At 39.7% G+C, this 13927-nt stretch overlaps 1 protein-coding gene across 1 annotated transcript in view; it reads right to left on the bottom strand.

The window, feature by feature from the left end:
- The window catches only part of ClpX (Caseinolytic protease chaperone subunit), a 60190-nt gene that overhangs the window by 22832 nt on the left and 23431 nt on the right, over positions 1 to 13927 (bottom strand). Inside the window, exons 4-7 of the mRNA XM_074104396.1 lie at positions 10968 to 11146; positions 7666 to 7800; positions 1103 to 1247; positions 399 to 490 (exon numbers count right to left, since the gene is read on the bottom strand). Coding sequence (XP_073960497.1) covers positions 399 to 490; positions 1103 to 1247; positions 7666 to 7800; positions 10968 to 11146 — 551 coding nt within the window. The remainder of the gene's footprint in view (positions 1 to 398; positions 491 to 1102; positions 1248 to 7665; positions 7801 to 10967; positions 11147 to 13927) is intronic.

Below are 13927 nucleotides of genomic sequence, written 5' to 3'. Positions count from 1 at the left end.
TTTTATTTTTTTGGCAGCGAAACACCCCCCCCCCCAAACCGTGTGCCAGACGTGGGCGCGCCACGCTCCTGCACGCCATGCAGTATCACACTCATTTACCGACCACGGGTTTCATGACAAGCACATTAATGTCGAGGGTTTTTATAGGGGGGGGGGGGTCTGCAGCCAAGGTAGCCTGCATGTTACGACACAGTTTACGAGCAAGTGCGATAAAAACAATTTCACCAATTTTTATTTGGGCACAAACCGCACCAGCAGCCAAATATAGCGCAAAGTCAAAAACAGACGCCATAGAAATAGGAGCTCCGCGAAGAGCAACAATGTTAATAAATAACAAATTTCAGATGTAATTGCCATATCTGACTGGTCAACTAGGCTTTTAGTGACGTCATATTTACCTCCGACGTCTCTTAACTGGTGTATCCCGGGCACAGCACCAATTTTGTCCACTTCATCCAGGAACACTATACCGGTCTGCGCTCGCTCCACACTGGAATACCAAACAAGTTGATTTTACACGTTATTCTAATAACATAGTCTTTAATTGTAAATAAAAAACTTGAAAATAAAAAACAGAAAATGCTAGAGCCGGGAATCGAACCACAGTCTTCGGCAGCAAGAATTTGCAGCTAGATAAGTTCCGTCCCGAATCTAAGGGAGATTACCCCACAAGATTTTCTTTGACAAAAAAAATAAATTTCTCTCGTAAACAAAAGCAAGGAAAAGAAGGAGGATGGAGGAAGTCTCTTTATCCCTTCTGGCGACTAAACCTTCCAAGCAATGCGGTGATACTGCGTTATTATCTTACGCTGAGCTCAACCTACCAACCCGATTGTAAGCATCAAAACTGACAGCTGCCATCGATTTTATAGCTAACGAGGTATCACCGACAAGCCAAGGTTTGCCTCATGTGGCAGGATGTGCCGAAGAAAACGTAGTTTCTTATCACTCCGAGCAAATTGTGCTAGAGAGCAAGCTAGAGAGTAAAGGAGCCATATACTAACTTGAAGTTGGCGTCTTGGAGCAGCTTGGCGATGACGCTCTCGATGTCCTCCCCGACGTACCCGGCCTGCGTCAGACAGTAAAGGAGCCATATACTAACTTGAAGTTGGCGTCTTGGAGCAGCTTGGCGATGACGCTCTCGATGTCCTCCCCGACGTACCCGGCCTGCGTCAGCGTGGTGCAGTCGCAGATGGCGAACGGCACGTCCAGGCACTGCGCTATCGTTTGCGCCAGCAGAGTTTTACCTGGACAAACAATAGTAGATTGATAACCAAGGGTGGAAAGTGACCCAATAGTTCGAGGGGAAATGGGTAATTTCACCCGAGTTAGACACTCTACTTTTCATTTCGACTGTGAGGAAAGTAAAAAACTACAAAAAATGAGAATAATAATAAATTGAATTTACTTATATCCAACCTCCAACGCTACCTTTTCGACTGGCCACTTGCCACGGCAGACTACAAAAAAAAAAATCGAGTGGGTCACGACCAAGGAGCTTATACACAAAAGTGGACGTTGAACGCCGAACGAAGAAGTTTGACCTTTAATACTTATTTATATTTTCCATATCTTTTTTTCATATTTCACGAATGACTTCTATCTCTTTCTTAACCTAACTAAAGAAAGAGATGGAATATGTTTGTGACGTAATAAAGATCAAATTTCTTGTTTCAAACGGATGTTCGTCGTTCAACCTCCAGTGTTGTATATAAACTCCTTGGTCACGACGTGCATCTAGATGGCCATTTATTTATTTATCGTATGGCGATTACACACTGGTTAATACATTTTTCAAAAAAATTATCTCATGCAATTGATATTATAACTTAACGCCATGCCGTAACGTGAAAAAAAAGTGTCATTGACGTAACTCAATGAGGGCTATCGCGAATGAATTCCCTGCTAGAGGCGCTAGTGTAGCGTGAGGTCTCCGAAATGTCAAATCTCATAGTTTTTGGGTGAGCTACGCGGGTTTATTTATAATTCGAATAATTTTGTGAATATTTTGCAATATCTGAAATTAATTATGGCTAATATGCGTTCCGGGGCAATGAATGTCCTTGTTTTGAGACAGTTTTGTCTTTCGGAAACCTTTATCCTCCCTTTTTTCCGAACAAAACGGGGACTCAACTGTGGCATACTCGATATTTTTATGGTACAGTTTTAAGGTGTATAAAATATGATTTTAATCTAAACTTTGTTTTCACGCCCGTAATAACAGACTTTGAAAGCCATACTTAAAAACCTCACGCAACAGTGCGCCATCTAGTGAGAAAAAAAACGATAGCCCTCATTTTCTTCGACTCCGTGGCTAACCGAAAAATTAAAAAAAAAATACCTTACACCCTAGAGATGAAAACGCAATTTTCCACCCGGCTATCTACCCATGAAAATTAAACTTTCCGAACAGGAGAGATGAAAATAAACTTGTTGTCAAATTAAATATTAGTAGATTGTTGCACCAAGGAGAAAGTTATTTATTATTGCACCGAGTGCGAGCGACAGCGAGGGCTTTAAAAAGCACGAGGGCAATATAAATTACTTAGTGCGAGGTGCATAATCTGCTTTTCTTTCAACTATTACAGGAATAGTAGACAAAAAAAAACTCGTGCTAATCAATTAATAGGAAAGAAATATCCTTTGAGTATTTAGCTAGAAGATAAATACTCAAAAGAAATGTCACTAGCACTAGATGATTCCATTTTTGTAAGTTTACATTCGCACTCTCAAAAAATTACCACGGAAAATTCGCAAGGTTCCCGCCAATTTGTTTTTTTTTTTTAATTTCTTTCCTTTTTTTGGCAGAGCTAGTAGTACGTAGATATTTTTACCCGCGATCTCACGAATTTCGGATGGGCGCCAGGTTTGCCAACCACACACACAAAGTTTTTTTTTAATACGGCTTATTTAATCTATTATTTTATTTATAAGGTGAACTGTCCAGGTGAAACGTGTGCGCGCAGCACACTACCGTGTGAAATAGGCGGAAAGATATAAAAAGCCAGAAAAAGCCTTCCATCCCTAATAGCTGATACGGAGAGCTGCAGCAGCTCATTAAAGGACCTCAATTTTGACACAGACTCTGGTACAGATACCAAAGGAAACACACCAACAAAATCTGTCAGGCGATCTGGCAGAGAACAGAAATTGACGCCGAAATTTCAAAGTTTCAAATGCATTCTACTAGAACAGAAAAAGAATGTCACACCGCCACCACTTAAAAATGCTATTGTTTGCTTGACAAAAATTGTTTTTTTTTTATTCGAATGGATGGCATACGAGCAAGGTCTCCTGGTGGTAAGAGATCACCACCGCTCATAGACACCTGTAGCACCAGAGGGATTGCAGATGCATTGCCAACCTAGAGGCCTAAGATGGGATACCTCAAGTGCCAGTAATTTCACCGGCTGTCTTACTCTCCACGCCGCAACACAACAGTTTGCACTGCTGCTTCACGGCAGGATTAGCGAGCAAGATGGTGGTAGCAATCCGGGCGGACCTTGCACAAGCTCCTACCACCTGCAGAGAGCATATGAGCGTTCTACCGCCAACGCAAATGTTGAAAACGCCCAACACGACGGAAGCTAACGTGTCGCCGCCGAAGTTGGGCCACATCAGACGCTCCGTTGTAGAGATAGCTGAGAGCCCCGAGTCTTGTGACAGTGAAAAGAGTCACAAAAGGCTTCGGAACAATAGCGTCACTGAGTACGGGCCTGCGTCTAATAGTAGATTATTTTCGTGGCCTGGAAGTAGGCAATTGCTGGCTGAGTATGAGTATTAAACGGACGAGCTTGCGAGTCCGTTTAACTAATACGAAGCCAGCAATTGCTATTCCAGCCGAGACTAATATAAAGATTTTCTCTAAAATGATGAATAATTCTGAAATAGAACAATTTTTTTCTCAATTTATATTATAAAATTTAATTTTATTCCAATATTTTTCTTATGCTTTCCCGCCTTTTTTCATTAAAAATAAACTGCAGGTGTATTTTCCCACCGAAAACACCACAAGCTATTACAGACCCAATAGGAAAAGTCCGGAGTTCCAACAAAATATCTGATACCGGCCATTAGACTTAGCTGTATACGACTTGTGCCAACATTTCCATGGCCTTTTTAACTTAAAAAAAAAGTGACTGATTGCAGGCGCGCTAATTCATTATTGTCGAGCTAGCGCGCCTGCAATCTTTTTAACTTTTTAATTTAAAAAGAATAATGTCAACTTTTACGGTCATTTTTGAGAAATAAAGTAAACTTTCAGATTTTTCTTACTTGTGCTATTATAAGAGCTACCTTCATACAAATTTCAAGTTTACGGGACAACTAGAAGTACACTTAGGCCAGGGATGGGGAAATAGCGGCCCGCGACAAGATTTGATTCGGCCCGCGATCAAAACCCGTCATCTAAATTCATCTCGTCATCTCCGAGTGTGTCTTCAATAACTTGGAGCCTAATTTCGACGCTTTAATTAATGAACAGTCAAAATTTCATCTTTCACACAAAAACAATACATTTATTATAGATACCTACATGATTTATTATGATTGTTACTTGATTAGAATTTTTTTTTTCGCTAAATGCTCTCTGGCTCGCGAAAATGTTGTAATTATTGTATACGGCCCATCTCTAAATCTATTCCCCCATCCCTGACTTAGGACTCTATTATTTTCATCACAATGCATGTCCATATATTTTTAAGTTACACACGAAAACCATACATTCTGACGTGAAACATCGGAATATTAAAGAGGATGGGTGCCAAGGTGCATTATTGACCTTACTTTTATTTAGCATCGATCAAGGCAAATTGCTTAAGCCATAGTGGCCGAGTTATTTGACCTATGGCCTCTCAAGCAGACGATCGTGGGTTCAAACCCCAGCTCGCACCTCTTAGTTTTTCGAAATTCATATGCGAAATTACATTTGATATTTACCACGAGCTTTACGGTGAAGAAAAGAATCGCGAGGAAACCTGCACACACCTGTGAAGTAATTCAATGGTGTGTGTGAAGTTCCCAACACTGGGCCCGCGTGGGAACTACGGCCCAAGCCCTCTCATTCTGATTCCCGGTGCTGTAAATGGTCAGCACACTTGGTGGGTATAGCCAAGAGATGCGGGTTCGGATCCTATCCGGATGCATCAGAAAACATTAAAAGAACCCTTTACACTGTTTTACCGCGCATTTTAATGATTTCAATACTTAATTTATATTATTGATTATATTTTCAACAGTAAGAGTTAGACCACTAGTTTTTTAGAGAACTTTATTTGACCCTTTGAACGTTCCATAAAGTCATAGGAAACGGAAATCAAAAATAACACGTCGTATAATACATTCATGTCTATACTATATATTTGCACTTGAAAACTACAAAACAACAGAAACTTGGCCAAATTTCCGCACGTGTTTAAAAATTGGCAACACACGTAATCACGCTCACTATGGCCGTGTCGCGAATTCACGCGATTCCTGAACGAATGTGAGTATTTAACATTTCAACACTGGTAACACTGTGAGATAAAATAGAGGGAAAGGTTAGATTTGAGAGAGATATTTTTCTAGTTTTTGGCAGAAGGAGGAGAGAGACGAGAAAGATTAAGAGAGTTCAAAGGAAATATGATTAACAATTATGGTACGAAATTGTGAGTGAATGAGATGATATGAACACTAGCTTCGAAGACTGCCCCGGTAAATGCTTATACTGGTCATAGAACAACGAGAGAGGAATACGTTGAGAGGTTAAGTTAGAGTAAATGTAAGTTTAAAGATTAAAGAGTTTAATTGAACATAATAACATGGTTATTCAAAAACAGAAAGTTCGTAAGCAGCTGCATTAGTATAAACTGAGTCGCAGCTGTTTACGCCCACCTCAATACATAGAAGTCATGTTCCACAGTGCTACATAATAGTATAAATAGAAAAACTTAAACTCAAATTAGGTACTTAAATTACCTTGAAAAGAGAGGTACATTTCCAATAGTACCACTAGCATAAAAGAGCATGTAAGTAAACAAACAGTTTTTAATATTATAGGTAAACTTGTTTCCATTACTCAAACAATATAGAAATGTGCAAAATTTAACCGATTAGCTACCATCAACAAGCGTCTCTGTGTCATTATAAGTAAGACCTTGTAAGTAATTCGTCAACTTAGTTTTGCATAGCCAGTAGGATAGTCCATAGATATTTATTGATTTGTTTAGTATTGGTGTTAAGGTGGAACAGGGGAGGTCTATGGGGAGGGTGGAGTTTAATAGGTTTATTTACATTTACGTGTTTTGGTTTCATTTTTCTTGTGCATATACATCAAAGACAATGTGTTCTTTTTCAAAGACAAATTCTGATTTAAAACTGTATTCAAAAGTGTAAGTTGCCAGTCCGTAAAATCCTCCGCCTCAAAATAAAAATCCCACTTATCATAAATGCGCAAATTTGTAAGTTTTTTTGCTTGTTAACTCATTACGTCTAAAACGCTGAAACGATTTAGATAAAATTCGGTATACCTACAGATAGCTTGAGTCCAGGGGATGGACTGCCAATATAAAATAAAATTACATTAAATAAACATACATAAAATCACGCCTCTTTCCCAACGGGGTAGGCAGAAACTACGTCCTTCCACTGGCATACACTCTCGCTTCCTCTACATTCATCAATCTTTTCATGCATGCACGTTGATAAAATATAATACAAATAACACATGCTCATTCACATCTATATATATCAATCGCACTCAAATACTACAAAACAACAGAAACTTGGCAAAATCCCCGCACGTGTTAAAAAACTGGCAACACCAACGTAAATACGCTCACTTTGTCCGTGCGATTCTAAAATTATAATGTCTATTTTCGTCCCTGCATTATGGACGTGACACGAATGCAGAATACTTACACAATAGTTTAGGCAATTCGCTTAAAATATAGGAATTGTTTAAGTCTTATTTGCTTAACGTACGTAGGATCTTAGAAATTGTGATTCATTAGTGTTACACGCCCATGATCAGAATGGTAATAGTGCCACTAACAAAATAAGTAGAAGCTCATGAATTCGCGAAGTCTAAACCGTGAGTTTTTCTAAACGGCTGAAATGTTTAAAGGGCTGGTTAAATCATTTCCCCATTCCCAAATTCTATTTTTCCCAATATGCTTTTATACTGAATCTTATTTTCACAATCACGTTTTTTCCCCAATTTAATCGACACAGAAACATGGTAGGTTTAGGTTATGTTAAGTTTGCATCGGTCCAAAGGGCCAAAACCACACAAAAGTAGGAGCTCGTAAGGAGTAAGGAACTCGTAGTAGTAGTAAGGGACCCCTATCTATCCTAACCAGTGAATATTTTTAGGTATCTAGCCCATCCCGTGTGGTGTCGGGTTCGAATTACACCTCTCCATTTCTTCCGTGGATGTCGTACAAGAGGCGACTGAGGATATAGGTTAAGGTATACCCGTAGGCGACAGGCTAGCAACCTGTCACTATTGTACCGTTTTTGTCCAACTTAAAACCTAAAATTGCTAAAAGTGGCTCCGAAGCGGTAACGTTTCGTGTGCTCTGGCTACTCCATTTGGGAATACAGGCGTGATGTTTATGAATTATGTATGTATGTAACTAGCCCATTGAACAAAGTGATTGAGTTGGATCTTGTGACAATACTGACCGCATCCAGTGGGCCCCAGCAGCAAGACATTGCTCTTGTCGAGCCTCAGCTCGTGGTGTTGCCGCTCGAGCACGTCGGCGCCGCCGTTACTGTTGCTGTTACTGTTGCTGTTGCCGTGGCTGAGGTGCAACAGATCTGCAACAATCAATAACTTTCGGTTCAAAATTACATTTTTAACACAAGCTTTTTTTGCTGACTGAGCTTTTTATTGACTGTACTTGCATTGTTATTTAAACTGTATATCCGTACCAAGTTTCAAGTCTGTACTATTAACCATTGAGGAGTTCCCTCCTGCGGAGACGATCCTGGCAGGACCACCAAGATGTCACTACCAGATTATTATACTGTCACCAAATTCACATAAGTAGGTCCAATTTCAAGTCAATCCGACTACTGGAAGTTGGTCGAATTTAACTTGCAAGATTTGACTACAGACAGACAGACAGACAACGGGACAGGTGAAACTAAATTAAAGCTTGTAATAAATACTGACTATGTGAGCTGTACACCTTATTGCGTTTCCACCACAGACGTAGGAGGATGTGTTGCGACGAATGTCTTTCTCATGAACCAATAGAAACTTTCCATTCGCACAGCACGTCTCTGATGGAAACAGCTGAGCGGAGCGAGGTGAGATAGCGTTTCTATTAGTACATGAAAACCACATTCCTCCTTCAGCGGAAACCCTTAGAGTATTTCGAAATGGGCGAAAAGGATTCGTATTGAAAAGTGATAATGAAATAAAATGCTTTTTTTTTTTTTATACGACTGGAAGGCAAACGAGCAAGTGGGTCTCCTGATGGTAAGAGGTCACCACCGCCCATAAACATCTGCAACACCAGGGGTATTGCAAACGCGTTGCCAACCTAGAGGCTTAAGATGGGATACCTCACGTGCCAGTAATTTCACCGGCTGTCTTACTCTCCACGCCGAAACACAACAATGCAAGCACTGCTGCTCCACGGCAGGATTCGCGAGCAAGATGGTGATAGCAATCCGGGCGGACCTTGCACAAGGTCCTACCACCTGCAAATGCTAAACGAAAAATGGTCAAGCAACATTTTAGTCTAGCTTGTTGGCATAGTATAGGTAATCTCTTAAGTTAACTTTTTGAAAGTGATTTTATGCACTTGGAGTTGTGACTCCTTCATGGCTCCTAAGCATGCTAATATCGTAGTGAACGTTTTTCTAAAAAAAAAGTGTATCACTGAAGTCCCTTGAGTTACGGGACAGAATAAGGCTGCTTGTAGAGGTCCGTTGTTTTCACCGTACAACTGACCGTTTTTTTTGCCGGACTAGCGGTGTTGTATGGCTTACAAATGTGCGTACATGCACCGTACACTTGTCCGGCGACATAGCTATACAACACCGCAAGTCCGGCTAAAAAAACGGTCCGCTGTCCGGTGTCCGTCTACATGTGGCTTAACATACACTTAAAAGTTGATTCTCCTCGGGTGGAATCATCGCTGGTCTTCCGGTGAGACCATCATTTATTGGCTCGACATCGCAAGTCAAGGAAAACATCGTGAGGAAACCTGCACAAACCTGCGAAGCAATTCAATGGTGCGTGTGAAGTTCCCAGTCCGCACTGGGCCCGCGTGGGAACTATAGCCCAAGCTCTCTTGTTCGGAGAGGAGGCCTGTGCCCAGCAGTGGGACGTATATAGGCTGGGATGATGATGATGATCGCAAGTCATAATACTGTATTGTTTTTCATTACGCTTTTTTTTTCTCTGAGCTTTTCGAAATTCATGTGCGAAATCATATATGAAATTTACCACGAGCTTTACGGTGAAGTAAAAAACATCGCGAGGAAACCTGCACACACCGGTGAAGTAATTCAATGGTATGTGTGAAGTTCCCAATCCGCACTGGGCCCGCGTGGGAACTACGGCTCAACCCCTCTCATTCTGAGAGAAGGCCTGTGCCCAGCAGAAGGACGTAAATAGGCTGGGGGATGATGATGACTCTTTTTTTTTAAATCCATTAATTGTTCAGAATTATTATAAAACAAACATAACCTAACCTATACCATGGCAACCCCTAGGGCTCGGCCACTTTGAAAAACATCTGCAAAACACATAATTAGCGACCTGCTCACAAAATTTCACGAGAGTCGGTTGAGAAACTCGACCGGTACGAGTAGGTAGAAAAAGAAAGCATTTTTGCCAAAGCTAAAACGGAGACCATAATACATAATAACAAAAGTAATGTAACAATTGCACGGCATTCTAAACGGCTGCTTCCGCGGAAAAACCGATCCACTTTCGAGAGAAAACGTGAGAGTGTAGCTAATCGATTCAGCGCTGAGTGCTGACCTTCAACATAGATTAGCTTTGGTCTGCTTTCAAACAAGCTATTGACAATGAAGAATTGTAACATTCCGCAAGGTTACAATTACAATACTAATTCTAAGCGACTGAATTCTGATTGTACATTACTTTCAACTTGATACGTCCACGCGTTCCCTAGAAAATAAAGCAGGCCCTGCACTAAGGAGTGCAAAATTTGAACTCGCTGACGCTTATATCATTTAGTACGAGTGTGAAAGGGACGGAACGACAGGAACTTCTAACGCCTAACGCACTCTGAATCATGATCGTTTTCACCACTTCTTTCTATCACACGGCCTACCGTGTGATAGAAAGAAGTCCAACCTTTCCAACCTTTTGATAGCACTCCGTTTGGGGTTTGCGAACGCCAGAACGTTAGATAATACGACCACTGGACAAACAGACAGACAACGGTCCCCGAACGGAGTGCTATCAAAAGGTTAAAAAACTAAGTCCTTATTCCCGTTACTAGGAATTTTTGCGGTGGTTACGATTTTGAATGGGCCCAGACTGTTGAAAAGTAACTTAACCGAGTTCTAAACTACTAATTTGTTTTTCCATTTTAGTTTTGATTTACTTTTTAAGGAAATCTGGTTATTGTTACTGTTGTTTCTATCAGGACAAGCATTGCTCAACGAACTAGAGGGCACTGCCCGCCACTATCGCCGTCTGAAGCGATCTAGTTCGAGTGGCTTGGATAAGGGCTCTAGTGAGGCGAATGTAAGATAAAGGTCACAGCTCATTACAGCCACCCGACATCCGACCAGCACCGCGAGTGGTCCACTCGCCGTCCGCGCGTGGCAACCTCGCGATCCAGGCAATCCGGTGACGACGACGCTGCGGAGTTGATGTATGAGCGCATACCCATACGAATCCATATGCAGAATACTAACCACTCGAGGCGAGGCGGTGCTGGTCGGGTGCCGGGTGGCTGTAATGAGCTGTGATCTTAAATCTTGCAAGTACTCACCTCTATGGGTGTGGTGCAAGGGATGATGGGCGTCGGCCGGCGCGCCGCTGGTCACGTTGTTATATATGCGCTTGTAGTGATTGTACACGGCGACAGACAACACCTTCTTGGCGTACTCCTGCCCCACCACATGTTTGTTCAGGTATTCGAAGATCTTCTTTGGAGGAGGCGGTGGTTTTCTGGAGGGAAAGAGACGACATGTCAACTGTCTGGATATAAGACTGGTGGATGTCATTCATACATTGATTTATGATGAAAGGGATATAAGTGTTCCGTAGCCAAAATTGCAAAAACTATAATGTAACAATTATGCCGAGAGTGGTAAATTAAAAAGCAGAAAATAATAATAATAGGGGATATAATTTATTGAATCAGGCGTTACTTTGCGGAGGTCCATATCAATGAACTAAAAGAATTTCCTTGCTCACCCGCGACCTTACGATAGCTAAGCTTATGCAAAATATGCGTGTTCATGCAGTTCCTCCACCTCTACACTGTAAGAACACACACAAATCACACAAACCCATCTATCACCACCACCACACCACACTGACGCGTTTCGAACTCAACCAGAGCTCATCTTCAGAGTAACACAACCGCACACCATGCTACCAGTTGTTAGACTCCAACTCACTAACAACTGGGCATGAACACGCATATTTTGCATAAGCTTAGCTATCGTAAGGTCGCGGGTGAGCAAGGAAATTCTTTTAGTTCATTTAAAAGGGGACCTCGCCAGACCATCCATAGATGTAAAGTGGAGGTGTTTTATTTTTCCTCTAACCTTATCGTATGGGGTATCGTCTTTTAAAATCATTACAAGACTGTGAATATGATTTTTCGATACAGTGATTCGTTTGAAAAATATCCAGCGTCCTCTTCCCTCTAAAAACTAAACTGTCGATTTGTAAATTCCTATGGGAAACAGACCAAGTCGCAGACAACGTCTAGTATAATAAATAAATACACTAAAGTTCTCTCGGCGTGCGTCAAGCATGATGATTGTTTACATTAGGGATATCGAGATTACAAATAATAAACTTTATTTCATTGAAAATAAAACACAAAACATAAAACAACTATTATAATGTCAGTGATCTGATACGAAGGTCAGTAAGATTCATACGTGACATGACGTCTGATGGGCAAGGAATGTAGACTGTATCTTGAAGCAATAAAGTCTACATTTTATTGGTATCACAAGTGCAATGTTGCAGCAAAACGTGATATTCGCACGAACATGATAGATAGTTTTGTTTAAGCTGATAATAACTTGCTATGTTATACGATTGAAATAAATAAGCACGGGTAACATGGGAATCATGGGATGGTATGTGACCACCAAACAATACACTGAATAAGGCATTTGAAGGCGTGTTAAATATAAAGTTGTGTTAAATACTTGTGATGTATAGATATCATTTAATAATATAGCAAATCTGTTTAAAAAAAATATACCTCGTTGAGTTTCTTGCGCCGGATCCTTCTCAACAGAGATTTTTCCGAACCGGTGGTAGATTTTTTTGACATTCATAAGTGCTTGTTATAGCCTAAATTGAATAAAGATATTTTGACTTTTGACTTTTGACAATATCTGAATTTGCCATACCCTATATATTATTAAAAAAATATAGGATATTCAGGCACTGTTTACAGAAGGAAAAAAAATTGGGTGAAAATTGATTTTTTTTTTTATAATTATTACTAATCATATTACCTTGTGACGATTTCAATACAAATTCTTATAACTGACATTTATGTAAATTATAATGTAATGATGTATTGAATGAATAAATAAACTAAACTAAACTATAGTCATGTTATGAAAAATCTATATAACTACATTATGTCTCTTTTTAAAACGCTTTTCTCTATGCAATAAGTGTTTCTTTATCTATCTTATCTTCGATTTCAAACTTTAATAACTCTGTCAACATTATTGTAAATATCAATGTGTTCTTGACAATACATTCCAATTCTGTGTTCACGTTTTTAGCAAGGTGTTTTATTACAGTAGTTTGCTCAGAATTCAGTGTACAATCGAGTACACTATTTTTCAACCAGATTGTGTGTATGATTTTAAGTCCATTTTGTGCCTAGTCTATAAGTTACGAATGTAACATACCATTTAGATTATTTAATACCCGTTTTTCTGTTAGCTTTATTTTTTTATAAAAATGGCGAGACTGACAAGTAGAAATTAGTTACCTATTAGTGTAGTAAGAAATCAAGTAGAATTACTGATTTACCAGAACATACGAACATATATTTTTTTAATAATACGGTATTTGACAACTCCTGATTTTGCCATATCTTAATATTATCATGAAAATATAGATATACAGATAGTGTTTAGCGAAGAGAAAATTTAAATCGGTTGAAAATTGGATTTATAGTGATTTTTTGAATAATCTATATACCTGTCTCTTTCTCAAACGCTTTTCTCTATGCAGCAAGTATGGCGGTACTGGCGTGTGACGTCACATGCCAGTATGTCTTTCTGTCTTATCTTGAATTTCAAACCTTTATAACTTTGTTATTTGTAAAGGTAGCTTAAAAAATGTTTTTCTATTCGATAACAGGCATTGTGTAGTTTTAATTTATAAAACATATATAAAATAGTCAAATACCGTATTAATTTAATTATTTGAAAATAAATACAATGAACTAACCTAATGTTTTCAGTAAATTAATTGACACCTTGTGTTTACCATTTCGCGTACAAGCTCGCAAGTTTTATGATGCGGTCAAACAACCGTACTAGGGATAAGCAGCCTCACAGATACCTGTATAAAAACTATGTTATATTATCTATGAAGCAGGTCGAGTACCCCCACTACCTTCCACCATGGCAACGCTAAATTACGATAAACGCTCTCATTGTTTAGCAGATTCGCGGATACAATGACCTTTGATACGTAACATGTGCTGAGAAGGCATTGAACTTTAGGTATATGATA

The sequence above is a fragment of the Choristoneura fumiferana genome, chromosome 21, assembly GCF_025370935.1.
Source record: "Choristoneura fumiferana chromosome 21, NRCan_CFum_1, whole genome shotgun sequence".
NCBI classification, from domain to species: domain Eukaryota; kingdom Metazoa; phylum Arthropoda; class Insecta; order Lepidoptera; family Tortricidae; genus Choristoneura; species Choristoneura fumiferana.
Note: the sequence above shows the minus strand (reverse complement) of the source record. Positions and strands in the feature narration are given on the sequence as shown.